A 25,739-nucleotide genomic window follows, 5' to 3' on the forward strand; every position below is an offset into this window, starting at 1 on the left:
AGAGGAACAGAGAGAAAGAGAAAAAAATTTACTCACTTCTGAAGACATCCATGTAATAGATGCTGATTGTGCTTTTAAATCAATGAAGTCTGTGCCGGGATAATGAGGACCAAAGCCCAGACATGAGAGAAGTGATCATAAATACATACTCTAAACATATTAAGAGCAGACATATTAAAACCAGAAATGTAAAAATTACCCACATCCAGAGTCTAACAGATTCCTCTCTCCCCAGTCCCTCTTGCCCTCATTCGCTCTCTTTAAACAGGTGGCATATTTATATGCATCACCACAGTGAAAAAGATGAATTTGATCCACATGGTCGTCTCTTTCTTCTTTATTTCAAAGAGAACAGCAGGATCAATCGTTTGTTTTTACACATTTATTTTTACACATATTGACTTTCAAATAATCATTTTTGCTTTCTCTTTATCTCAAGCCCATGATTATAACAGAGGGGAAAATAATAGGGCATGAGATAGATTGCATTTGATTAGTAAAAACGACTTTCTTAAGTTTTTGGAAATCCTCATGCTTTCTGTATGAAATTGTGTGTATAGTTCAACTTTTAAAAAATCATTGAACTATTCAAATACATACATAAATGTTTGTGAAGGTCAAATCTATGATAATTTCTGATTTGAGATCCATCATACTGTATACTGCATGATGTCATTTCAAAGCCACAACCAAAAGAAACTAAACATGCTTGATTTTTTTTTCAAGAAACATACAGAGGACTTATAATGTTTATTTAATGAGCTTTATGTGCTCGGCACTTGTATTTACAGTCTTAAAGGCCTAAAACATTATTGCTCATTACTCCCACACTATTTAAATTCAACATACACTGGCCATATAATTGCTTAGCATTTAAATATATTCATTTACAAACACTCCAAAGCATATACCTTGTCTTCTTATTGTATTTATTATTATTATTATTATTATTATTATTATTATTTATCCACACAACAATTTAAAACCTATGTGCTTTGCGTGCATTCACTATTGCTCAAATGTTATGTTCCACTCAGGATATGGTTAAGCCTTTTCCAAACCAATAGGCAAAGGTTTAACATTTCAGTACAGATTGTCAGAACCATACAGAGACCCTGTTATTACAGGAGGATTTGACTTTGCCATCCTGAGACCCCTCATCTCTGAAAGAGTCAGTGAGCTTACAACATCGCATCACAACCCATAACAAGTATCATATACTATCAACAACGAAAACGTAATACTGACAACACTTATTCGCTCACAGTTTTGAGGGCATTTTGTTCATGTTCTGGCTGATGTCTCTTGTTCTTGTGGGATATTTAAGGGGCCATTATTGCTGTCATTATTGCACCAAATATGAATCCTCATCAGAATCCATTTTCTAAAAATCAGACCTCAGTTGATTTACTTCAGTTTTGCACATTGTTGAGATCGACAGGTCAGCAACAACAACAGTCAAGTTGCAAGGGTCATTTTTAGCTTGTATATCCATTTGTTTTGATGGCAAGTAACACTTCAACTCCATTTTAGTCTGACGATTGATAAGGCATGTGTGTAATACGTCCACACTGAACAGCTGGTGTCACCAACATCACAATGGCAAACTGCTCACGCCAATGTGTCAGACATTTTGAATGATAAAACTCTGAAAACCCAGTAACGCTGAGCAAAAGACTGCAGCAGCTGTTCGTGTTTGGTGTTTGGATCTGTTTTTGGTTTATTTTCAATGGCTTCAAACCATGTGCATAGACATCTGTGAAGAGGAGCCATACTGGCGGCCATCACAGCTGCCAGCCCCCTGTTGGCTGCCGGCAGGGTTGCCGATCATGTGCATACTGTCCATGCCGCTGTTGGACAGGTACTGACGTTCGGCAAACGCTCCAGCGGAGGAGGAGGAGCACAATAAGCCACTCTGAGGTTTCTCCGGGCTGGCCGCCAGGCGCGGTGAGGCCGGGAAGTTGTATCCGTACAGGTTGTAGGGATTGTGAAGGGAAAAGGCGTTATATGTGCTCTGCTGCACATGATGATGGCTCCCAGAGAACATGTGGGCGGAGGAAGGGGAGGAGCCAGATGAAGCCGATGACCCAGAGGTGGAGCTCGCCCCTGCCTGCATGACGTACTGCAGTTGGGACGCGGGAAAAGAGGCCAGCTGACTTCCATATGCATCCATCTTGCCTCCGCCACTGCCGTTACCAGCAGCCAATGAGGTGTGAGCCCCTCCCTGCATTCCAGCAGCGATGAGAGAGGAAGTCCTCTGAGGCAGGAAGGAATCGGAAGCCTGGGCAGAGGTTACAGCGCCTCCTGTGGTCTGGAGGCGGCCGTAGGAGCCGTCGGCCAGTCCTCCGTAGCCCTGCAGGGCGGCCATGTTGCTCCTGGCACATGCTGGGTACTCAGACAAGCCCAGGTTACACAGCTGGCTCTCCCTGCAGCCCACATTGAAGGTGTTGGGCGCCAGATGGAAAGTAGGAGGGGAGCAGGAAGGGGAGAGGAGGTGTGTTGCACCGGAGGGAGATGGAGTGCCAGTGCTGGAGGTAGTGGGAGAGGTGCCAGTGCTCCCTCCTGAAAAACAGAGTCAGCAAACATTCAGAAACATCCAAACCCCAAAGACACACTGTGGATACACGTTCCTATGCATGAAGAATAAGTGCACACACAAGAGGAGAACAGTGAGACAGAGCCAGCTCTGAAAACACACACACTGTCCAACAATCACACCAAGAGAGTATCTCTTATTTCATCCCGTGGACCATGAGCAGTCACCATGGCTCCTTAGGGAGAGCATTTCATCTGGTTACAAGAGAGGCCTGTTCAAACCTGGCAACAAGTGCCACGAATTAACCCATAATGGAGCGCTCATCTCCACAGTGCTATTCTACATTCTCCAAAAGTTGCTGAGCTTTCCTAAAGGGATTGGCTCATGTTTTTCCAATCCTGTATGGGTTTATTTCCTATGTGAAACACAAAATAACATATTTTGAAATATCAGTGTTTTTTTGTCCATACACCGAAAGTCAGTGGGGACCAATTTTGGACCCAACTGACTTTCACTGTATGGACAGAAACAGTTCTTCAAAATATATTTTTTGGAACAACATGAGGGTGAGTGAATGATGACAAAATTTTTGAGTGTTTTTTTCCCCTTAAGGTCTATAATTATTGGTCTGTAATAAAAGGTTTATAATTAAAATTGTTAACAGTTGACCATTCTAAAAACTGAACTAACAGAATTTATTTATTATAAATTGTAATAATAATAATGATAATAATTAACAATATTACAGTTTTTATTTTCCTCAAATAAATGCTTCTTTCAAAAACAAAAAAGTGCTGACTCCATACTTTTAAAAGTGTACATTTGTAAACCGCGGGTTAATGTTGTTCTTTGCAGATTTGCATTGTCAGTATGATTTATTGGAACACAATATGCAGCCTTTTTAATAATGGCTTGTCTCGCTCTTGCATATCAGCTGGGCTTATATTGAGTACAGTTTGTATTCAATATACTTTTCGTACTCTAAGTATACAAATAAAATGCTCTCTTCTTCACTCAAAAACATTTTCCATCACTGTTTGACATTTTGATTTTTACCTCAACACTGAGACAAAATACAGTGCATGAAAGTTCCTGTGCCTATTTACAGCGCATAAATATGTAATAAGACAAGCGCTGTTCAGTTTATGATTGGTGGTTTGTTGTGAAACAATTGGCCATTACATTCTAACACAGCTTTCTTTCACACTGTATACATTTGGCACCAAAATATGGGGTTACCTCTGTGTGAGACATTGGTTTACCTGGGTTTGAAAGCGAGTTTAAGGAGACAATAACCAGAGGTTAAGCACAGTGTGAAAAGCCCATTACATGTCTTGTCAGCTACAACCATCTCAGGGATAATGTGACAAATGTTGAATGCAAATGTGGCTTGAGTTTCATAACACGCATGTCTGGTCAACAGAACACTGGCTGTCTTCTCTCAGTACGACAGGCAGCATTTGGGCATATGTTCATAGAGGGAAAAATTCACTGGCACATATGTACAGCGAATAAGTCACTTGGAACTGAATGATAGCAGTGGGATATCTACCACATATTTCTTTATTAACGAGAAGTTGGCCAGCACTCAGTTTGTTGTTTTGAAAATCTAGTCTGCTCTGCGGCTCGGAATGGGAAAGAAACTAAATAATTCAGAATCATTCATTGCTTTTTCAAAAAGATCAGACTGAAAATAATTATTACATTTTGAATATGTGAATTTAAATGTATATTTAATTCTTTAAACAATGATTTTTGGACTCTTTCTCACATTAAGCTATAACATGGTTTAATTTTAGGGCTAACTGTTCCTTTAAGGTGTTGAAGAAGGGAAATAATATTTGATCGTTCGAACAGGCATATAGACAACCTCACTCTTGGACACAAAAACACAAGATTGTCCAACTTGTCCCACCCATTGCAGAGCTCCCTACAGGCTTAGTGTCATTCATAAATCCACTGTGGTATGTGATTATTGTGGCCACACAGTAACTTTAAAAATGATTTATGAAGCAATATTTTGAAATCCAAAGCCTCCGTTATTCAAGTAGGCAAGTTAAAAACATCTCTGCATACCTTGCTGTTTCTGCATGTTCGTGAAGTCTTCAAACGTCAGAGTCCTCACTGGAGGTCTCCAGAAAGCATACGTCTCCATTATTGCCTCCAACCCAGTCCTGCACGAGGGACAGTGACAGAGAAAGACAGAAGAAGAGACGAGAGATGGCAGAGAAAACAGGTGAGCCAGTCAGATTATGCAAACGAGGCAGCGGCAAAAAGGCAAAAAAAGAGAGGGGGAGTTTGAGGAAACTGGAGCCTGTAAAAAGGAGCAGGTTTTTACTGTGCACGTAAATCTGGGTGATGTTTCATCTGTGCTCTGTACATGGCTCCCCTTCCTGTGTGATTTACTCCTCTTTGCAGCGCTCCCTGCATCGGCCCTCGCCGCGCAGTTTAAGCGGCAGTAATTCTCTACTCCGTTCTGCTTGTTAGTGAGACGCTCTAATGCACTGGCTGAGACTGAATCCAAACAGTGGTCACCAAATGAAAGACTTATATTTTCCTTTAATATAATACATCACTGATTGTGATTTACATTAAAATACTGATTTATAGCTTGGTTAAGCACAACTGATTCCACCGATCATCAAAAACTAACATTACAACTTAATCTGCGGTTTGTAAACTGGGATGAGAAGGATCCAGTGCATAAATGGAACTGTGGTTACTTTGTGACTGATCAACTGTTTTATTGTATGAAAAAGTCTTTTATTTGCATTAGTTTTATATTAGTTTTATCACTTTATATATGTGTGAGGGCAAGAGCATTTTCTATATATATATCTTACTCCTGAATAATCTTTTCATCTCTATTTTTCTGCAATGAAAATCTAACGCTAGTTCATAAATCAAGCGGTCTATTGTTTGAAAAATGAAAAAAGATGTCTCAAATATCTGTGGCGATAATACTCTCCATATGGAAGCGTGCTTTCATGTGCTGAGGGTCTGTCTCAGACTTTCTTGCATTATATGACCGTTCTGACTCGCATTTTATAGAGACGGAGCAATGAAGTGCACGGAAATACGGCGAGAGGGAAAGAAAGGCGAGTGAAAGGGTGGGCGAGATTGAGGGAAAGGAGTTAAAAAAGCGAGAAAAGGAAAGAGAGGCATCTTTCTTTCCGCTGCCCTCAATCAGATTGCTTTATCACAGATCGACTAGGCTTTCTTGGCAGCCGAACGAGGGAGTGATTTTAATGTAGCGGGACGTGGGATTAGGAGGGATCTCCTAATAAATTGTAGTGTCCCATTCATTGGTAACCATATAAACATTCACCACACTATTTAGATTTTCAGCTTGCTGACAAGTGCCAAATGTTTGGTCAAATAAATGCTGTTTTTGCGGTGTAAAATACATACAATATTCATACAATTTGCATCAGATAGTTATTTATATATATATATATATATATAAATGTGCATGATCATTTTTATCTATTTTTACATTTAGATTAGCTAATGCTCTTTTAATCTTTAATCTTGCTCTTTTTAAAAATAACTAATGATTTATAATTTACACTGCTAAAAGTGATTTTTGGCAAAAATCAAAATGAATTTCCATTTTTCATACTGAATGTTATACTGCTGTAATCTCTAAATTCACTTGTATAATATAAAACAATTGATTTTAGTTTTTAGTGTTTGTCATTTAGACAAAATGTATAGAATTTTAATATCGACCATTTATCATTTATCAGCCATAACACAAAAATAACTCATCTGGAATTTTAGTGCATTCCTAGTTGTATATGAAAATATCATATTCAGACACTTTCATATATTTTGACTCATTAACACCTGAACTATGTGCTGTACACTGACAGTCAGTAATGGACCTGTTGGTTCTGGTAGGCTGTGACCGTGGTGAAGACGGTCTCCGGGAAGCTGAACGTCTTTACTCCTTCCCCAGTAGGAACAGGTTTGGTTGGAGAGAGTTCGCTGCTGAAGTCTTTCCGGATCACGTGGACACGGGGCTGATATTTGTGCATCGAGTGCAGGATGATCTAGAAATAAAGAAAGTCATAACATCAGCTACTCCGCCGCAACCACAAGAGCACATTTCTGCAGCTGTATGGATTAAATGTCTGTGGCATAATGAGGCTGTGAATATCAAAGCCGCTTGGTCCAATAGGAGAACATGCTGTATCACAGTGTGTACACATGTTGATTTCTGCTGAATCAGGCCGACTCGAGGGTGAGTATCTCACACCGATATGTTGGCGTCAGAGCATGGAGGCTGTAGCCTTCCCTCCGGCCCTTGGTCTGTTTCTAATTCTTTATATATGTGTGAGGGCAAGAGCATTTTCTATATATACTGTATATCTTACTCCTGAATAATCTTTTCATCTCTATTTTTCTGCAATGAAAATCTAACGCTAGTTCATAAATCAAGCGGTCTATTGTTTGAAAAATGAAAAAAGATGTCTCAAATATCTGTGGCGATAATACTCTCCATATGGAAGCGTGCTTTCATGTGCTGAGGGTCTGTCTCAGACTTTCTTGCATTATATGACCGTTCTGACTCGCATTTTATAGAGACGGAGCAATGAAGTGCACGGAAATACGGCGAGAGGGAAAGAAAGGCGAGTGAAAGGGTGGGCGAGATTGAGGGAAAGGAGTTAAAAAAGCGAGAAAAGGAAAGAGAGGCATCTTTCTTTCCGCTGCCCTCAATCAGATTGCTTTATCACAGATCGACTAGGCTTTCTTGGCAGCCGAACGAGGGAGTGATTTTAATGTAGCGGGACGTGGGATTAGGAGGGATCTCCTGGGGTTCATATCCATTTGAAAGGCCACTGCTGAGATATGGGTGTATTTGTGCACACAGCATGGACAATACGGAGCAAGGCTAAGATTTCCTGAAAATCTACCTGTTTCTCCCTGAGTCCCGGAATCCTTTGGCAAATGGGTTGCGGTCAATCTTTAGACGGGTAATCTGTTACAAGAGAAGAAGTCCAAAACAGACTCATTTAATAATATTTTGACATTCAGACACTTTTATCATATCACTTTAATAATAAACATAACAAAATGCCTTTTTTCAATTTGTGGGTTTTGAAACTGATGCATGATATAGTTTTATTTTGGGGTGCACAGTATGATATAAGAGATTTTTTTTATTGGTATCTGTCAATTATTGGTAAAAAAAAAATTATAACTGACAGTCAGTAATGGACCTGTTGGTTCTGGTAGGCTGTGACCGTGGTGAAGACGGTCTCCGGGAAGCTGAACGTCTTTACTCCTTCCCCAGTAGGAACAGGTTTGGTTGGAGAGAGTTCGCTGCTGAAGTCTTTCCGGATCACGTGGACACGGGGCTGATATTTGTGCATCGAGTGCAGGATGATCTAGAAATAAAGAAAGTCATAACATCAGCTACTCCGCCGCAACCACAAGAGCACATTTCTGCAGCTGTATGGATTAAATGTCTGTGGCATAATGAGGCTGTGAATATCAAAGCCGCTTGGTCCAATAGGAGAACATGCTGTATCACAGTGTGTACACATGTTGATTAGATATGAATCAGGCCGACTCGAGGGTGAGTATCTCACACCGATATGTTGGCGTCAGAGCATGGAGGCTGTAGCCTTCCCTCCGGCCCTTGGTCTGTTTCTAATTACTCCCAGTGTCAGTGTGCGTCTCCTGGGTCCACCGCAACCGAGGAGGTCAGGCAAGAGAAGAGAGGCCTTTGCAAAACAGCTTGATGACAGTAAATTTAATATTCCAGTTCCCCCCTTCCTATCCAAATGCACAGCCCAGGAGCCCAGTGCTGCCTAAGGCCAGACAACACCAGCTCAATGAAGCCCGACTGCAGATAGGAAGTGTTCAAAGCCACACTGCTGTAATTCTACAGATCCGAGATATTCAGGATTCAGAACATTGTCTGGGGCCAAAAAGGAATTTGCAGGTGATATCTGAGCACAAAAAAGGAACGTTATGAGTGCCAAAGATACACTATGCTGAACCACACAGCTAACTGAAGCTGTTGTGAAGTTGAAAAAGTTGCACGATATATAATTTACATATATAATATATATATTTAAAATATGTGTTAATTCTGAAATTTATATGCGTATATATATATATATATACACACACACATACACTAAATATATAATTATGTGTACGCATAATTTATATGTGTGTGTGTATATATATATTGTAGCGTTCTCAGACAAGGACGAGGCGTTTTGATGTACAAGGTGTGTTTATTTGGGCTGTTGTCGGCCACAACCCACGCCGTACACACCCCGACTTCTAAGAGAACCGCACTTGAACCAGCGAGGCACTCCTTCTTCCCCCTCCTTCTCTCTCTTTTATATATATATATATATATATATGTATGTGTGTGTGTTTGTATGTGTACACACACACATACACATGCACTCTCTCTCTTATACACTTACATTTATTTAATTAAATACAATTAATTAATTATATATATATAAAAAATAATACATATATAATATTGAAGTAGAAGCATCCACATAATTATACACCAGTAATATTTCAATCGTCTTTGCGATGAAACTGCAATCTAAATGATTTCTTGTCAGAAGGAGGAACGTGAGGTTTGTATATTCCATGACGGCGAGGTCCCACACAGGACATTCCAAGGTTAACTTCAATTCCGGCCCTCGCTCGCCCTCCAGGCGAACAAAAAAGAAAGTCTCTTTTTACGAGGTTGTGGTATAAGAAAAGTCCCCTCTCCTCTTCCTGAAAAAACACTAGCCTGCTGCAGTTGTAACACCCATATGTTATTACATTTGTCAGAATAGTCGAGTGATAGGATCAGTGAGTGACTAGAGTCAAAACAGCCCCATATGCAGAGGAGATGCCAGTAGAGCAGCGAAGTTCGCAGACGTGGCCTAAGGCAACTATTTTACCCACACCAACCCTGCATCTAAAATACTGATACACTGTATCTCTCTGTAAAGAATACGCAGCCTGTCATGTGCAATTACTCTATACTCCTTGCCCTCAGTCCAACAGCACTATTCCACTGGTCATAGGCTACTCTAAATGGCTACAATTAAAAACGAATAGTCACATTAATCAAACAATATTATTGCTCTGTTTCAGACAAGAAAAATACATTTAAAAGCATTTGTTTAACTTAATTGTTTATTGTATGGAAAAGTTTTACTCAATTTAAGTTAGAATGTATTTGATCTATGTTTGTTGCACAAATGTGAAAATATTTAGTCAGAATTAAACATTTATGTTGAGTTAACTTTTTTTAACCAATTTACTTTTTTTGTTGTTGTTGAACATATGCTATTAAATGTGTAGGAAGCTGTGGGGACGGCATTCTTGCACACACAAAAAGTTTTTTCAAATCAGGATTTTCAACCCATCCAACAAACAATACACTGTGACACTCAACAACCACATATTTAAAGAAAGAAAGGCACTCAAGCTAACATTACATGATTCATAACTTAATAGGGCAACCAACACAACACCAATACTAATAACATAGTATTATCATGGAATTAGTATTTGTGAACCTGGACCACAAGACCAGTCATAAGGGTCAATTTTTCGAAATTGAGATTTATACATCATCTGAAAGCTGAATAAATAAGCTTTCCATTGATGTATGGTTTGTTATGATAGGACAATATTTGGCTGAGATACAGCTATTTGGAAATCTGGAATCTGAGGGTGCAAAAAAATCTAAATATTGAGAAAATCGCCTTTAAAGTTGTCCAAATGAAGTTCTTAAATGCATATTACTAATCAAAAATTCAGTTTTAATATATTTACAGTAGGAAATTTACAAAATATCTTCATGGAACATGATCTTTACTTTGGCTATTGCTACAAATATACCCATGCGACTTAAGACTGGTTTTGTTGTCCAGGGTCACATATAGTGAGAATTATTCATGCTACAGTGCATGATGGGAATTCGATATCACATGTGCATCTGGTTGTGGTCAATGAAAATTAATAATGTAGTCATAATTGGATTGAGTAATTTCCATTTTATATATTAAAATTGATTACATGCAATTAAGGGGAGACACTGCAGGCAAAAACACTGTTTTTTCATGCACCTGTCAAGTTTGAGATTTTGGGCTTTTTGGTTTTTCATAAAGTGTTTTTTCAGACTAGTGGAAAGAAAACATCCAAAATGCACTGTTAATTGTTTCTTTTATAGCACTTTATCTATTTGTGTCAATAGATTTCAATTACAATACATATTTTTAAAGGCCGTTTTCTCAAAATGAGTTTTTTCTTCTAAATCTCCACTTCAGTAGCACTTACACACACCAAACTTAATTTTTTTATTCCGGTCTATATCCTGAAGGTTTTTACAGAGGGATTTGTTCATATATAATTTGCTTGATTATATACAACATTTTATTCCCCCCAAAATTATGAAAATGTAGTGTTTTCTGTCCGTTCTAAGCATTTTCTGAATTATGGAGTGACAAAAATGAGATACCCAAAATTCCCTCTGTAAAAACTTTTGACTCTAATATGTAAAAAAAATTAAACAAGAATTTTGGAACTGACATCATCCAGTGTTTACATTTTTGTACTACAAATTTGTGCATATTTCATTAAATAATGACTCATTTGCATATTAAACCTAACATTTTAGAAAACTTGTAATACAAAAAAAGTTTGCAATTATCAATGTAATCAATCAGCTGGGTAAGTAAGGCGATAACTATTAGTTTTTTTTTTTACCCTATTCACCTGCAGTGTCTTGCCTTAAATGAAGTATTATGTTACAATAGCTTAGAGACCCCAAGCAAAATATTACACTACACTGCAAAACAATCACTTATCTGAATGCACGTCTACCTTATGTTAAAACAGACGGATTGAGTTTGAATAATATCTGCCAACTGGGTTTTGATAAGGCCTATATCAATACGTACATAATATCAGTTATAATATATCAACTTATTAATTTTATTTTTACATTTAAACACTGGGTTTTCATAAAGAATGAACAGTCAATCTCAAAACATGAGGAAACATTGAAAGAAAACATGAGGGCTAAGCCTTTAAAACCATACTGAGCAAATTAAGCACATTTTCCTTGTGGGTCTCATTATTCTGGACAGAGCTGGATGTATCACCCCATTTCTCACTGTCACTGAACAATACACAACCATGACAACCTAACAAAGCGTGCTGGGGATGAGAGTGTCTTCTGATGGTCTGATAATAAAATCATCCCTGTGCACTCACTCCTGTAGTACAATGCCTCAGACCAGAGTCAGGCACAAGAAAGTCACACTCCAACAATGACAAAAAAAAACAAAGTTTCGAAGAACATACTTGAAAACAATTCATTTATGTTGGGGGAATTTTTTTTTAAATGTATTTCCAAACAATAACATGTGCATACATTCCATATGTATTCAGCTGTTGTTCAGCACAGACGCATTGGGAATATCAGTCAAGTACAATAAAATCAATCTTTTTCCAGTTTTGCCAGTTCTTCAGAGAATACACTGAATAATGATTTTCTTGCTTGAGAGAATATACAGATGTCTTTTGGGGAGATAGTGGGGTTGTAATCTATCAACTAGTGTGTGTTATGAATACAGTGATGTGGATAAGCAGGTGTATGCAACATCTCCTCACTCAAACGCATACATTTAATGTGCAAATATTGTATTTTTTGTAATATAATGAGTTGGTGGCTTTTACTTTATATTACTAATCAAATATATAATCAGAGGTTGTAAGATTTTTAAGTATCTTGTGCTCACCAAAGCGGCTTTTATTAAACCTATGTGAAATATTGTTACAGTTTAAAATAATATATTTTAAAACGTAATTTATTCCTGTGATTGCAAAGCTGAATTTTCAGCAGTCATGACTCCAGTCTTCAGTGTCACATTATCCTTCAGAAATCATTCTAATATGCTGATTTGGTGCTCAAGAAACATTTCTTATTATTATCAATGTTGAAAACAGTTTTTTTGGAAAACTATTTTTGTGGAAACCATGATACATATTTTTCACGATTGTTTGATGAATAGAAAGTTCAAAAGAACAGAAATATAAATCCTAATAAATGTCTTCATGGTCACATTTTATCAATTTAATGTGTTAAATATTAAGCAATGAATAAAGTATTCATTTCTTTAAAAAATAATTAAATAAAATTGAGCTTTTGAACACTAGTGTATGTATATACAATGACATCAGCATTACATTAACTGTAATTAAGTGTGCACTCACATGGCCTTGATCATCCAGCTCATTGTTGGTGAGTTTGAGTTTGTCAAAGCTGATCACTTGTCTCATCCAGGTGTCTCCTGAAGCCAGTGAATCCGGGTGGATGTAGACCCTGGGCGGCACTGGCGAATCCGCGTTTCCCGCCACCATCCACTTTGAGCTGTGATACACATACCTGCAAAAATGAGCATATAATTGCCATGATGCTCTGTTCCTGTGGCCTATGAGTCAGTGTTGTTAACAATACCAAAAATTACTCATGCACACATACATCCAACTTTTGATTGTTCAAAACACTTCTAACAGACCATACAAATTCAAGATAAACAAAATATCCTTTTGAACCTTATTTTTTGGACTATTATAAATTACTAACCCGTGCTAAAAGGTAAAGTATGTTTACATTAACATAATTAATGGAAAGCATTGAAAAGGTTCTGATACATGTGGGCACTCCTAGAGTGCTGTTTGCAGGGCATTTCCTCAGCTGACTGCCTGAGGCACAGCTGGATGCCTTTAGTTCTGGCCATGCGCACAGTTGAAAGTGCTTAACTGCGACGCCTCTGCCAAAGTCATCATCCAGCTCTCAAACATGAACAAAATTCTCATTTGGCCCCTTTTGTTATTGCTTGGCAGCATTAAACATCCTCCGTGTCTGTCTTATTCTCTCCCAGAGCACCCCACTACTGCGGACATGAATGTGCGTGCCTTGCATGTGTGTTCATGCACATTAATCTGTTGCTCTAAAGTTAAATAGATAAAGGCCATATTTATCCATACAAAATGTGTGATTTAACAAAAACACTCACACGTTGTTCGTCCTTCGCACACATGCGCATATAGTGCCAGGCATTTTTGTCATTTCCTGTTTGGAGTCCTGTTTAGGGTTATGCTCTATGTAGCAGGGAAAGTGTTAAAGAAAAGGGAAACCTAAAACCAAAAAGGACTGGAAATTTGATTAGCCCTCTTTCATCTTTCATAAATCTGCCATCTGGCACTAGCACAATCAATAAAGATCCAACTTTATGTGACACCTTTTTGGACAGATGGTGGAGCGACTGCCCATTAGAGTCCAGCAATATTTAACACACACTATATGCAAAAGCATTTACATATATTTAGATGAAGGGGAAAAAAGCAAAAATGGGGTTATTATAATTGTAAGGACCCTTCAGTCTAATGCAGAAACAAAACAGGAAGATTCAACTTTAATCTAAAACCATTTTTTTCTGAATAGTTCCGTTTCTCATGCACACGACACCGCAGCAAATAGACCAAGTTATATATTGGGTTACTTTACTGACACAGTAAGTGATACTCTGAAGTGTGGATCAGAGCATGTGCACTGCCTTTACATCAAGTTGAGTTAGCACCATGTGCGTTTATTGTGTGGAAAAAAATACGGAAGAGGAAAAAGACGGGCATGCCTGAAGTTCACAGCTGGACAAAGACAAAAATAAGAGACAAACAGGGCAACACTTAGATGGAGAAAGGGAAAGGAGGAAGGACGGCTAGCGCACACACAGGATATTTGTGAATACATTAGCTAGAGAGCGCCTGCAAGAGGAATCTGAAAATCTGGGCCGCTCCATATTTTCTTCCTTCTTCTCTCAAATATAGGCCATACCAAACAGCCACATTAAATAGCAAAGTAATTCAAGTAACACAAAGAAAGATTTAACAAGTCTAGTATAAACTCTATGTCCCTTGAAAAGGGCAGTGCGCCTAAGTAAAGTAAGTAAATTCCAATAAAGGCTGCGTTTCCAGACCCGAGCCCTCGAGACACATGAGGCATTCCAGTGACAGCTCTTTGCTCCGTTTGCAAAGCCTTGTGGTAAATTCCCCAGCCAGGAAGAAAATCCTATTTAATTTTACAAGATCTTTTGGCTTCTAAAATCCTCCATGATATTTGGGGGCTCTAAATGGTTGTCTTCAAGGCCAATCCTCGAATGGCTGTGGTTTTATTTTCAGGAAATGCATACACTAATCTAAATATAATTGAACTGGAAGATTATTGCGTTGTCCACTTAAGTGTCACAATGTAATTAATACAGTAACATCCACAATGTTTTCTTGTGTTTATTTAAAAAACAAAATTAGGAAAATATGAGAAAATGTTGTGTTGCTGCATAAATTGTGGCAGACCTTTAAAGTTTTGAAAAACAGAAACACGTTTTATTTAAATGTGTTTCACTGATGTATGACTAATGAAAAATATATCCTCCTTTTGCTTCTAATCCCCTGAAACGGAGTACAGATTTCAGCCGTTTCCAGTTCTGTTCTCAGACATCAGCGTGTGGGACTAAAGCATAAACACAACTCAAATAGTTTCACTGAATACAAACAAAAATCAGATGCGTTTCTGGATTTATGGTTAGGAAGAAACAATGTGAGCTAACCAATTCTATGTTGATCATTAGGTCTTTATTAATTACTATGAAATAAAAATCAACTTAATTTGGGAAGACTTAAGTTTGTAACAAGGCACATGTAATTATGGAAAGGACAAGCGCACTACTGCAATCCGTACATGCAGGCTTTAGCTGCATTCAAATAAAGCTTGTCTGTAAGCATGTGTGATGGAAAGTTGTCATGGTGAGAGCAAAATCACAGGGACACACTACACCACCTTCAATGCTGATACGGCAACTCTGTCAGTGTTGCCGTCAGTGTTGCTTATTCATGTAAATCTCCCACCCCATTCAAGAGGGATCAGCTTCCCAGTTCATTTTGCTATTTTCCTCCTTTCTCACTGCATGCTAACAGCGCTACACACTCTCTGGAGCAGTGCTTACCTGTATCTCTTGTTGTCCACTGGTACAATGTCCATGGCAATGTAATACTGCTGATGTGGATCCAGTCCCACGATTTTAACTCTCATAGCAGGGAACATTCTCCTGAAACAGAGCAGATTGTAATTGCATGTTTAACTAATAAGTCTAATGATAGCATTGACAAATATAGTAAGATGATCTAAAAATGCTAAAAATAATGATACACAAAATGTAAATAAGTTGAATTAGATGAAGCCAATTAATTTAATCATTTAAATAAGAACAGTGTGTTACAGTGATGTCTGTTATATTGAAAAATACAACACTCTGACACCAACAAAAGCATACAAAATAAATAAATAAAATTAATTATTTTTACTGTTATAATCTTATTGTTAAGATTGTCTTGTTGACCATTAGCAAATAGTAGCAGGACTCAGATACATTTTGATCAATTAAAAAGATATGAAAGCTAGAAAAGCAGAGTAATCAAAGAACAAAAACAATCTATAAAATAGTTCAAACAAACTAAATAAACTGAACAAAAGGGCCAAATTTAAAAACGTGACTCATATCTAACAAGACATTTTTGGCTAATTCCTCATTTTACACTTCAAAAGCAACTTCTTTGTCTTTTCATTTAAACGTCATAAATCTCTTTGTTCATAATGAGAGAAAAGTGTCTGGTCGCTCACCCCACCCCCTACACCTCTAAATGTATAGGGTTATTATTAGCAGGGGCATAAAATACACGCGGCTATTCATGCAGTCTCGCCTTAAAATCAGTGTAATTATTTCAGGCTCTATTTTTTACAAAACATACAAATGAAGAGCCTATAGTATAACTTGTTAAATAGTTTGGACACGAGTTACGTTGTTTGATGGTTCTGGAGAAAACAAAATTGTTTACTGTTCCAACGAAAAATTGCTACATTCGGGATTTATTGCAGCAGCGCATCGGAAGAAAGGGTCTATTGATGATGAAAACATCATGTCGTGTAGGCCCAAGCAATAGCTATAGCTAGGCTACAGTAAAATTTATTGAGTGAGATATTTTAATAGTTTGAACAAACCTTTCTAATGCTAATTTTATAATTCAGATTTACATTTTTTAAGAAATAAAAATTGTTTCTTGTTGCTTTTTATTTTTGTGTTTGTCTATTCGTTATGGTTATACATTTTAAAATGTAAATAAATAGGGGTAAATTATAGGGGGGAAAATAACAAGTTTTGTACACAGTTATGTTTTTTTTTTAAAGAAAGTCTAATAATTCTTCACTGGCAACGACTCAGCAGGTCCATTTTTTTCTTCCTAAGGTAACTTGCCTAAGCCACAACATGGACTTCTATTAATAATCTCTACTACAGCCATCCAGTGCAATCAGGAAGTATTCTTAAGTACAAGTTCACCCTGTGTTTTAAGACAAGGAATTGCACCAATAAACGGAGACATGTTCTCATGTTGGTTTGATCATAAAGTGTAAAAATGGCACGGAAATACCTGGCAATCCCGCCGAGAAAGAAAGGGGCGAAAGGTCTTACTGTGAACTGTTTAGGTTAAGTTATATGCTCGGTTTGGGCTGTAATTGACGCCCAAAAGAGCAAGAAAACGAAAACCATATTTCAAATGTATTAATTAGAAACAGTTGTTGTTGTCCTGTTATAAGGCTAAGTATCAGAATAGCCCTAGAGTTCGCCATGGCATAGGTTGTGGTTTGTGATTAGGTACTTCTGCCCCCATGTGTAACACATTAGCGCCCACAAAACAGAGTTTTCATGTTTTCAGTCCCCGTGCGCAGCCACATCCCTTTGCCAAACAATCGTATGGTACCTTGAGATTATTTGCGCGTCAAAAAGAAAAAATTGAGTAGCCTATGCTACGTATGTATGGGTCTATGGCAAATGTCCGAGATGATAAAAAAAATTAAAAAAAATATTTAAAAAAAGTTTTAAATAAATAAAATAACTAGAATGTAAATGTAATATTTGTTTAATCTTTATTGGTTTCATACATGTTCGAAAAAGCAACTGAAAAATACGTCAATATTCTTGTTTTTTTTTTAGACGTGGTGTAAACATCAAGCAAAAAATAGACCTACTAAAAATACTTTCCTTGCACCTTTATTGGAGTGAAAATAGAAAATTTCTGTTAATATTTAAACAAACAAAAAAGTCTTCAAATATGTTTTTAAGGTTAAAAATGGTAAATATTGTTAATTTTGTGTCATGAATATCACAATTAAACTTATAAAAAGTAGAAATACGTGGTTTACAATAATAATAATAATAATAATAATAATAATAATAATACACTTAATGACCTTGACCCAGACGTTCTTTTTGTTTCACGGTTTTCATTTGACTCATAACAAACAAAAAATGGCTTCAGGCATGTTGTTTATGTCACACTCATTTAAATCTGAATATTCATCACATTTTTGTATGATTGACCGCTTATTATTATTAAAATAAATATTAATAAAATATTATGCAAAATACTTTTACTTTTAATACTTTTTTAATGCAAAATGCCACTGTCAATAACTTCAACCGTCTAATTAGACTTTTACTGTAGTACAAACCTTAAATTCAGAATCCAAAAGCATGTTCATCACGCAGAAGGTGCATCCAAAGTAGTTCCGTTCATATTATTCAATATTTTTTTAACAGGCGGACAAAAAAGGGAGCGCCATAGTGACCCAGGATTGTTTATCATATCTTCAAGAGGTTTGGTTCCACATTCCATACGATTATATATGTTTGTCTAAATTTGGTAAAACATAGCTACTACCTAGGCTATACCAGAGACATGAATAAAATATTCTGAAATATGCTGCCACTGTCTGATCCAATATGTTGAACTTCTCCTCCATAAATTAGATTTTTTTTTTACATTTCATAAAAGGTTTACCTTCCTGCCTTTGTGATGATCATTTCTGTGCCAATGTCGTGGAAGCGTTTCCACAGGTCAGCGCACTGCAGCTCCACCTGGATCTCCTCCATGGAGGCTGAGGGTGAGGGATCGCTGGCGGTGGGGGTCAGGTCCGCCGGGGAGCCGAAGGAGCACGACGTCCTCTCCGCCAGACCCTCGCCGTCGGAGCCCGGGCTGGCCTCTGAATCTACAACGAATAAATAAAATCATTATAAACGCCGGCAGCACGAAGGAGGCCTCGGGAGGCCTGTTGACAATATTGAGCGGTAGAACCAGATCAGCTGCAGCCGTAAAGGATAACGACTTGGATTCGCTCAGACCATCATGGATTGCGGCCTTTGAATGTTAAATGAAAAAAATCAGCAAAATAAAAAAAGCGGAAAATCTGATTCACCTTGGCTTTAGAATATTTCTTAGTGTTTTCTGAAAATACATGGCGTGTGATGATTTTGGACATGCGTGGGGTTAACAGACTAATGACATTTTCCCCAACTGACTATAAATTGGCTCAAGAGTAGCCTAATCACTAAAAATAAAACTCACAGAACGAATAGAAGATAGTTGATTATAAATATGTATAGCCTAAACGAAATTGTCAATAAAATAAAAAAGTTATTTTTGATCTTTATGCCCTCATTCTTGGTTGTTTTCATGTTTTGGGGGAAACGTAGCTGACAATCATGCAGGAAAAACAACCCTTTAAAATTTATTACATAATTTTTGTCTAACGTTTTAAAACAAAATAATTATCATTAGAATTACCACATCAAACTCATTTGATTGACCATGTTTAGGCATGTTAGTATAGTAGCCTAATAAGATTAAAGACAAAAGTTAAAGCAGAGATAGGCCTGCGCTATGTGAGGCTCTACCATCGATAAAAGGCAAAATAAGTGAGTTAAGCAGAAAACTCAAAAGAAATCGATGTACTGTGGTTTAATTATCTACAGATTTTATTATTCAGGTGTCTACAGAATCTACAAATGTTATTGAAATGAGCCGGGTTGCTGTGTCATGCAAATGATGCTGTGCAACCATAAGCTGCAGACACTGGCCAGCAGCCCTGGCCAAACCACCAGCACCCCGAGCACCCCTCTGAGGCCCTAGAGCCCGAGTCAGACTTTTCATCAACCTCGTGAGAGATTCAATCAGTGTAATTACAGTAATGAAGCCTGTCGTCTCTTTCACGCGATCTCTCAGGCATGTCCTCCTCTCCATCCAAACCCGTCAATGTGCTGTCGTTTCTGAGCTGCTGTCATTGAGCCATTCCACAAGTCTATACCCTCTGCCAGAGTTACTACGACATAGCCTAACACAACAAACTGCAGACTACCAGCGTCAGCTGAACACTACAAACTATAACGGATCATTTCACAATAAGAGAGTGACAAATATAAAAACTTCACCTTTAACATGGACAATGCGGACTAATCAGCCAACTGTCCTGGAGTTCATTTAGGTTACTTCGAACAAACGTTTTCTGTAATTTATGACTGCATAGTGAATGCGTAAAAATGGAATCTGTGTCAATCTTGTCTCGGAGTTCACACAATGACGCAAATACAAACACATAATTTGTAGGTTATTATAGCCTACTAATAATAGCAGATTAATTTCTTCTGCTCGTTGATACTGCAGCACGCTACTTTCACATCAAACAAATTCATTTCGCCGTATAGAACTTGAATTAGTCGTGAATTACCTAATTTTTTCTTGGGACAGAGGCGAACTAAGCATGAAATTGCAGCGTAACCCAATCCACCAGGAACAGAACCACCTGTTTCCGCTGGACTTCATTCCGTCTCATGTAAGAGGGAGGTAATAAAAATAAAGATTAAGACTCCTTTTAAATGTACACATCTGTCGTCTTTCATTTTGACTCTGTCTCTCTGGGAATTATGCAAGCGAGGGGTAAAATATGATGGTTTAAATGACACCGAATAAGGAACGTCATTTAGAAAACTACAAAGCGCTAACCTAACATGAGGGCAGACTTTAGGAGTAGGCCTATTCACTAAATATTTATTGAAAAATTTGAAGGCGTCATTAAGTATGAACAAATACAGAACTCAAATCACAGTTTTACGGGTGTATTTTCATTAAACATCACCTCTTACTATTAATATTTGGTTTGTATCACACATAAAACCCTGTTCACGTTTTATCTAATGTATGATTCATTAAAGTAAATAGCGCATTATTTAATTTGTTTATTTATTGCAAAACGTCTTAGGCTACGAAAAGCACAATGAGCAAAGCTAAACTCATATTACACTAAACTGTCAGTGATGTGCTGAATAATGTCTGCTAGCTATATAAAATATGATGTAAAAATATATATAGATTATGGGTAATTAGGAGAGGATGGATATCAAGCCTAAAATCAAGGCCGGCAGAAATTAGTCTTAAAAAATAGTCTTAATATTATTTCTAATTTATAACGTTTTACGATTTACAGTTAAAAACATAAAAGCCTGTTGTTGATTCGCGCCTTACCTGCTTCGCTAAAACGCCGACGTGATACTTTGAAATGCATTTAAAAATAAAAAAAATAATAAAAAAGTTTATAGGCTAGTTAAATATTTTTCTCTGTAATTTAATCAAGATGGGACCTACGTAGAACTCTAGATACTGTTGTTCAAAGACGTAGAAATGTTTCCATTTGTGCTCACCCAAAGGGAAGCAGAAACTGACTCAAATACAGCATCAAGTCATCCGTGTCTGAGGATATCAACCTCTGATAGATGAGAAGTGTATCTGTATACATGCGCGTGGGACAAGATAACAAGATTAACTTCATTTATTTAGATTAATTTAAATTATTGTGCCGCTTAATTAAAGGACACAATCTAATGTGGTCCTTTTTTCGGGTCCTGTAGCAAAAAATATGTTCTATTCTACTCTATAGCCTATATGGACTCTCTGTTTGGCCAAATAAGAACATGAGCATTGCACAGTTAAGTTAAAATGCTTTGTTAAGTAATTCAAATATTTTATTTAAAATGTATCGATGACCTGCACTTACCATCCAACCTGTAAGTGTCATTATGTTACAGATTAGCTACCTAAAGGTCTACGTTTATTAGGCCTACTTATAAGTTAACGCAAAATTTGGGATTTCCGTATAATTTGCACCAATGGTTTACAGTTCGACGTGAAAAATTACGTTTCATTATTTCTGCTGTTACTGTTGGTTTAGTACGAATACAATCCGTTATCTGTGCACATGGAGGCCTACTGTGACCTGTTGGCCCAAAATGTGCAATCTCAAAGAAATCAAATCAAATATTGTTCATTATTAAAGTAACCTACTAAAAGCTGTCTGACAGTTGTCCTTTTTTTAAAAATAAAATTAAAATTTTTGTTATAAGGATAGGCCTACTCACCTGTCTCAATTTTCGTCCTCCTCTGTAAAATGCTGCTCTTTGGTTTCAGAAATGCCGAAATAACTTATGTCTATCTGTGCTCACCATTATTTTTAAAATGAGGCGAATAGTCATATTTTAAATCCAACGTCAATAGAGTGCTATATCAGAATATGTACAGAATGATCAGTCAGCAGCCTGTTGTGTGGGACTTAATGGTCTGCCTAATGGCAAATGCTTCTGAAGCGAGACTAATGAAGTGATGACTAACGTTGCAACAGTTGAACTACAGCGATGAAACCAAGAAACACACACACACTCACATGTGCGTGAGCGCCTGCAAGCGTGATCTCACAAGAGCGCTTATCTTTTTAGGCGACCTGGAGACGGGCATAACAGGCACAAACTGACATCTACAGGGAATAGTTTCAAGCTGAGCGTTCATATTTCCAAATAATTTGTATAAAGGCATATACTCTTCTTTTGACCTAATAAAACACAAGAGCAAGATTTGACAGTATGGATTACCCTAAATTTAACCCACCACTAAATTTTAATTAATCCACTTGCTTCTAGTCGGAATTAAAACACCGATCCTTTTCTTGATTAATAAATCACGAGTTACAAATGTTCTATTGTAGAATGCAATTTTGTACTTTAGAACAATTAAATCTGTGGCATTCCAACACTATTTGTCTGTCATGAATTATTGTACTTGAATTTCTTTTGGATTTGTCTAAAAAACATAGGACTTTAAATTTAAATTTCACTGACATAAGATCATATAGCTTTAACTAGTTTGTGCAAAGTAATTTAACAATAAAAAAAACTGTTGTTCAATATTATTTAAAATAATGCTTTACTGAATTAAAGTGACATTTGGGCTCACTGCATATAGGCCTATAGCCTAATTGAAACATTTTATTCCAGGGCAAAACGTTAGTCTGCAAATGCGGTCAAATGTTATACGGGATGTTAACTGAGTGCATGGCAATTCAGTTTGCCATGTAAGCACGCACTAACCCGGATCGATATCCAGACAATTAGCAGGATCCTCGCCGTCTTCCAACTGTCCGTTGCTCGCGAGGCTCTCCATAGACAGCTCCAGTTCCTTTTCTTCCCAGCCCCGGAGCTTCCGCTTCTTGTTTGTCCCGATCAGGGCTTCCACCGAAAAGGCGTGCGCTCGTGAACTCAGAGCAGCAGCGGATCGTCTCCTGTCACTCATCTCTCCCACTGCAAATCCAACGGAGAATAAATAGAAACTCCGTCCAGGCGGCAGGCGCAGGAATGCCGCACGCGCAAAATGCTTATAACGGGTGGATTTAGGTCTCCGGTGACGACGGTAATCCAAACCCAAGTCTAATTTATGCCCTTTAAAGGCTTAAAAATAAAAGAACCCATTACCAACGAAGAGACTTTGGCTCAATACCTTGTCCGAGAAGATAGTTTGTTAATATATCTCGATGTTTTGAGTCTCCGTCCAACTTCTCCACGTCTCTTTTTCTGTCGTTGAGTCCTCTCTGATTGATATTCACTTCTGGAAAACTTTTTTCGAAGCGTTAGGGGCAACCCTTTCAGTGTTTGTCAAGTCCAGCACGACCAATGGGAAACGCAGGAAGGGAAAGAGCCAAAATATGTCGTCCAATGGAAGAAGAGGGAAATAACAAGCATGGTGGAGAAACTCTATGCTGGAATTTGGAGATGGCCATCTTACAATGAATTAACCTCATTCGATTTAACAAGCAGATAAAGTTGCTATATGTTCTGAAAAAATTTGGTTCTGTTCCTTTGGCGAAAAAAATCAATCCGCTTTTAGTTCGCATCATTAGCAATATTACGTTTTTGTTATTCGTCCCGGTGGGTCATTGTAAAATTAAGCAACCTATTTGACCTTTAAAATTGCTGCGTAACAATTTGCACGCATACAATTTATATTTTTCTTTTTTTTCGTAAATGACATGACTGGTTAAACTTGATTGCGTTTTCCGTTTTGACTAAAGCATATTTTGGTTAATATTAAACTTGATAAATACCACAAGAAAGCTACACCTGGTCTAAGACTTTATAGGTGCTTTTCATAAGCTTTCCTTTAAAGATTTCTTGTACTCCACAAAACTGAATCCGTTTTTATGAATACAGATTGCCTCTGCATAATAAAATATCATCACCCTGTGTAGCCTGTGTTAAGCACCAATAGCCTACTTTCACTGTTAAACAAATGTTAAATTTCACTGTAATCAATTATTGAAAACAAGTGAGTGCATGTGTAGGCTTTCTATGTAATTTGCAGAGACGGAATACTGTGGTAATTAAGCTTAAAACTGAAGTTTTATCTTCGTGTAATATAACAAAAAGCAATAGGATAAATGGCACGTTAACGTGAGAATCTTTATAAAAATAAATAGGGCATTAAATCAATGCTAATAGTTTCATGCTTTTTAATCAAAATTGTTACCAAACAATTAGGCCTAACAGCATATTACTATATTGATATTAAATATTAGGCTACTAAAATTGGTAAGTGCTCAAACAATGACTATGCTAAATTTATTAATATTTAGCTTATTTATAATGTTTTGCTTGCTGTGTAGAACAAAATAACGAACAATAATTAAAGTTGAATTGCCGGCAAATAGCAAAATAATAAAACACAATAAAATAACAACAAAATAATAATAAACTGTAAAGCCGATTGAATAAAAGCACATTCAGCATTAGAAACAAGTCAATAAATATTTAATATAACGTAAATAATTATTTAAAAATACGATTTCAAAGTAAGACACGAAAAACGACTAGCCTATAGAGAAATTATAGAGCAATTTAGAAGAAATGTACTATAAATGTACCATAAAGAAACATACAAAAAGACTTTCAATGTTTAGGCTTTGATTCCTTACCGCGAGCCTAATAAAATGTAGAAATTCATACATAGTGGAGCCTCCCTCTATTAAAGTATAAACCCTGTTTGAAGCTTTTCCTAGTAATACATTTAGGGATTTATCTTTTATTACTTTAATTACACTTTATTATTTTAATTTAATTAATTTATTTTATTTATCAAATACGTCGTTGAAGCGTAGCTACCACATATGTAGCCTACCCACATATCATTTACTAATGAGCTGATTTACTCTATACTTAAGTTTAACCCGTTTTCTCTGTGAAATCCTGATTTCACTTCGAAACGGTATTCAAAACCTTTTTAATTGTTTAGTTTTCAATGATAGCAATTATATTTCCTTCGAGAGTGATTTTAATAGGATCGGTAGTTGGTAAGTTCTTACCGTGCGTTATTCTGAAAACTGAATATTTTCCTTTTCCATAACTTATTTAGGCTATTTAATTGTTTACTGATTTATTAGTGAAGATGCTCTTAATTAGCCTAAATAAAGTGTGGATAAAATAGTTTGGCTACACGCAGTCCTGTTTTGAATGCCTCACAAAAAAAATAAAAATAAAATAATAATAATAAATAAACATTGTTTTTAGGCTAATTATAAATGGACAGACTGAAGGTCTCAAGGAAGATCGTTTATTCGAGGTAAGTCTCATTAGACGGACTCTGCTTTACTCTCGCTGGAATTAACGTTTCCCAAACACACGGTATCCTTTTCCCAAGGAAATGTTAATTAACTCGGTTTGACAGCAGTTCCATTGCTTCGTCGCTGAATGTAGCATATTTTGATGATTATTAACGCTTAATTAGAGAAAAAAGGCTGACCCCTGCCCTCAGAAAAAGAGCTCAAGGGTTTACAACATTCACATCACATGAGCCACCCAACTAACTCAACACACACTTGACCGCGCATCGCTTGGTATCATGAGCGCTGCATTCGATTAGCACACTGTCCATGGGTTGTTATGATAAACCC

The 25,739-nt window shown here is 37.1% G+C and overlaps 1 protein-coding gene across 1 annotated transcript; it reads right to left on the reverse strand.

Annotated features, from left to right (window-relative positions):
- Positions 1 to 274: 274 nt before the first annotated feature.
- LOC107724509 (T-box transcription factor TBX15-like) lies at positions 275 to 23,385 on the reverse strand. Its single transcript, XM_016533482.1, has 8 exons — positions 22,888 to 23,385; positions 18,479 to 18,686; positions 15,589 to 15,690; positions 12,797 to 12,968; positions 7,762 to 7,929; positions 7,456 to 7,520; positions 4,613 to 4,710; positions 275 to 2,562 (listed from the first exon to the last, which is right to left on the reverse strand). Exons 1-8 carry the CDS (start codon positions 23,087 to 23,089, stop codon positions 1,736 to 1,738), a joined length of 1,842 nt encoding a protein of 613 aa, XP_016388968.1. The 5' UTR covers positions 23,090 to 23,385; the 3' UTR covers positions 275 to 1,735.
- Positions 23,386 to 25,739: the final 2,354 nt, after the last annotated feature.

Source organism: Sinocyclocheilus rhinocerous, unplaced genomic scaffold (genome assembly GCF_001515625.1).
Source record: "Sinocyclocheilus rhinocerous isolate Xijiao unplaced genomic scaffold, SAMN03320098_v1.1 scaffold64, whole genome shotgun sequence".
Classification (NCBI taxonomy): Eukaryota; Metazoa; Chordata; class Actinopteri; order Cypriniformes; family Cyprinidae; genus Sinocyclocheilus; species Sinocyclocheilus rhinocerous.

Coding starts and splice junctions, on each gene's coding strand:
- LOC107724509 (XM_016533482.1), bottom strand. CDS start 23,089: ATGAGTGACAGGAGACGATCCGCTGCTGCTCTGAGTTCACGAGCGCAC. Junction 18,687..22,887: donor TTGTCTGGATATCGATCCGG/GTTAGTGCGTGC, acceptor TATTCGTTGTAG/ATTCAGAGGCCAGCCCGGGC. Junction 4,711..7,455: donor CGGGACTCAGGGAGAAACAG/GTAGATTTTCAG, acceptor TCCCTCGTGCAG/GACTGGGTTGGAGGCAATAA.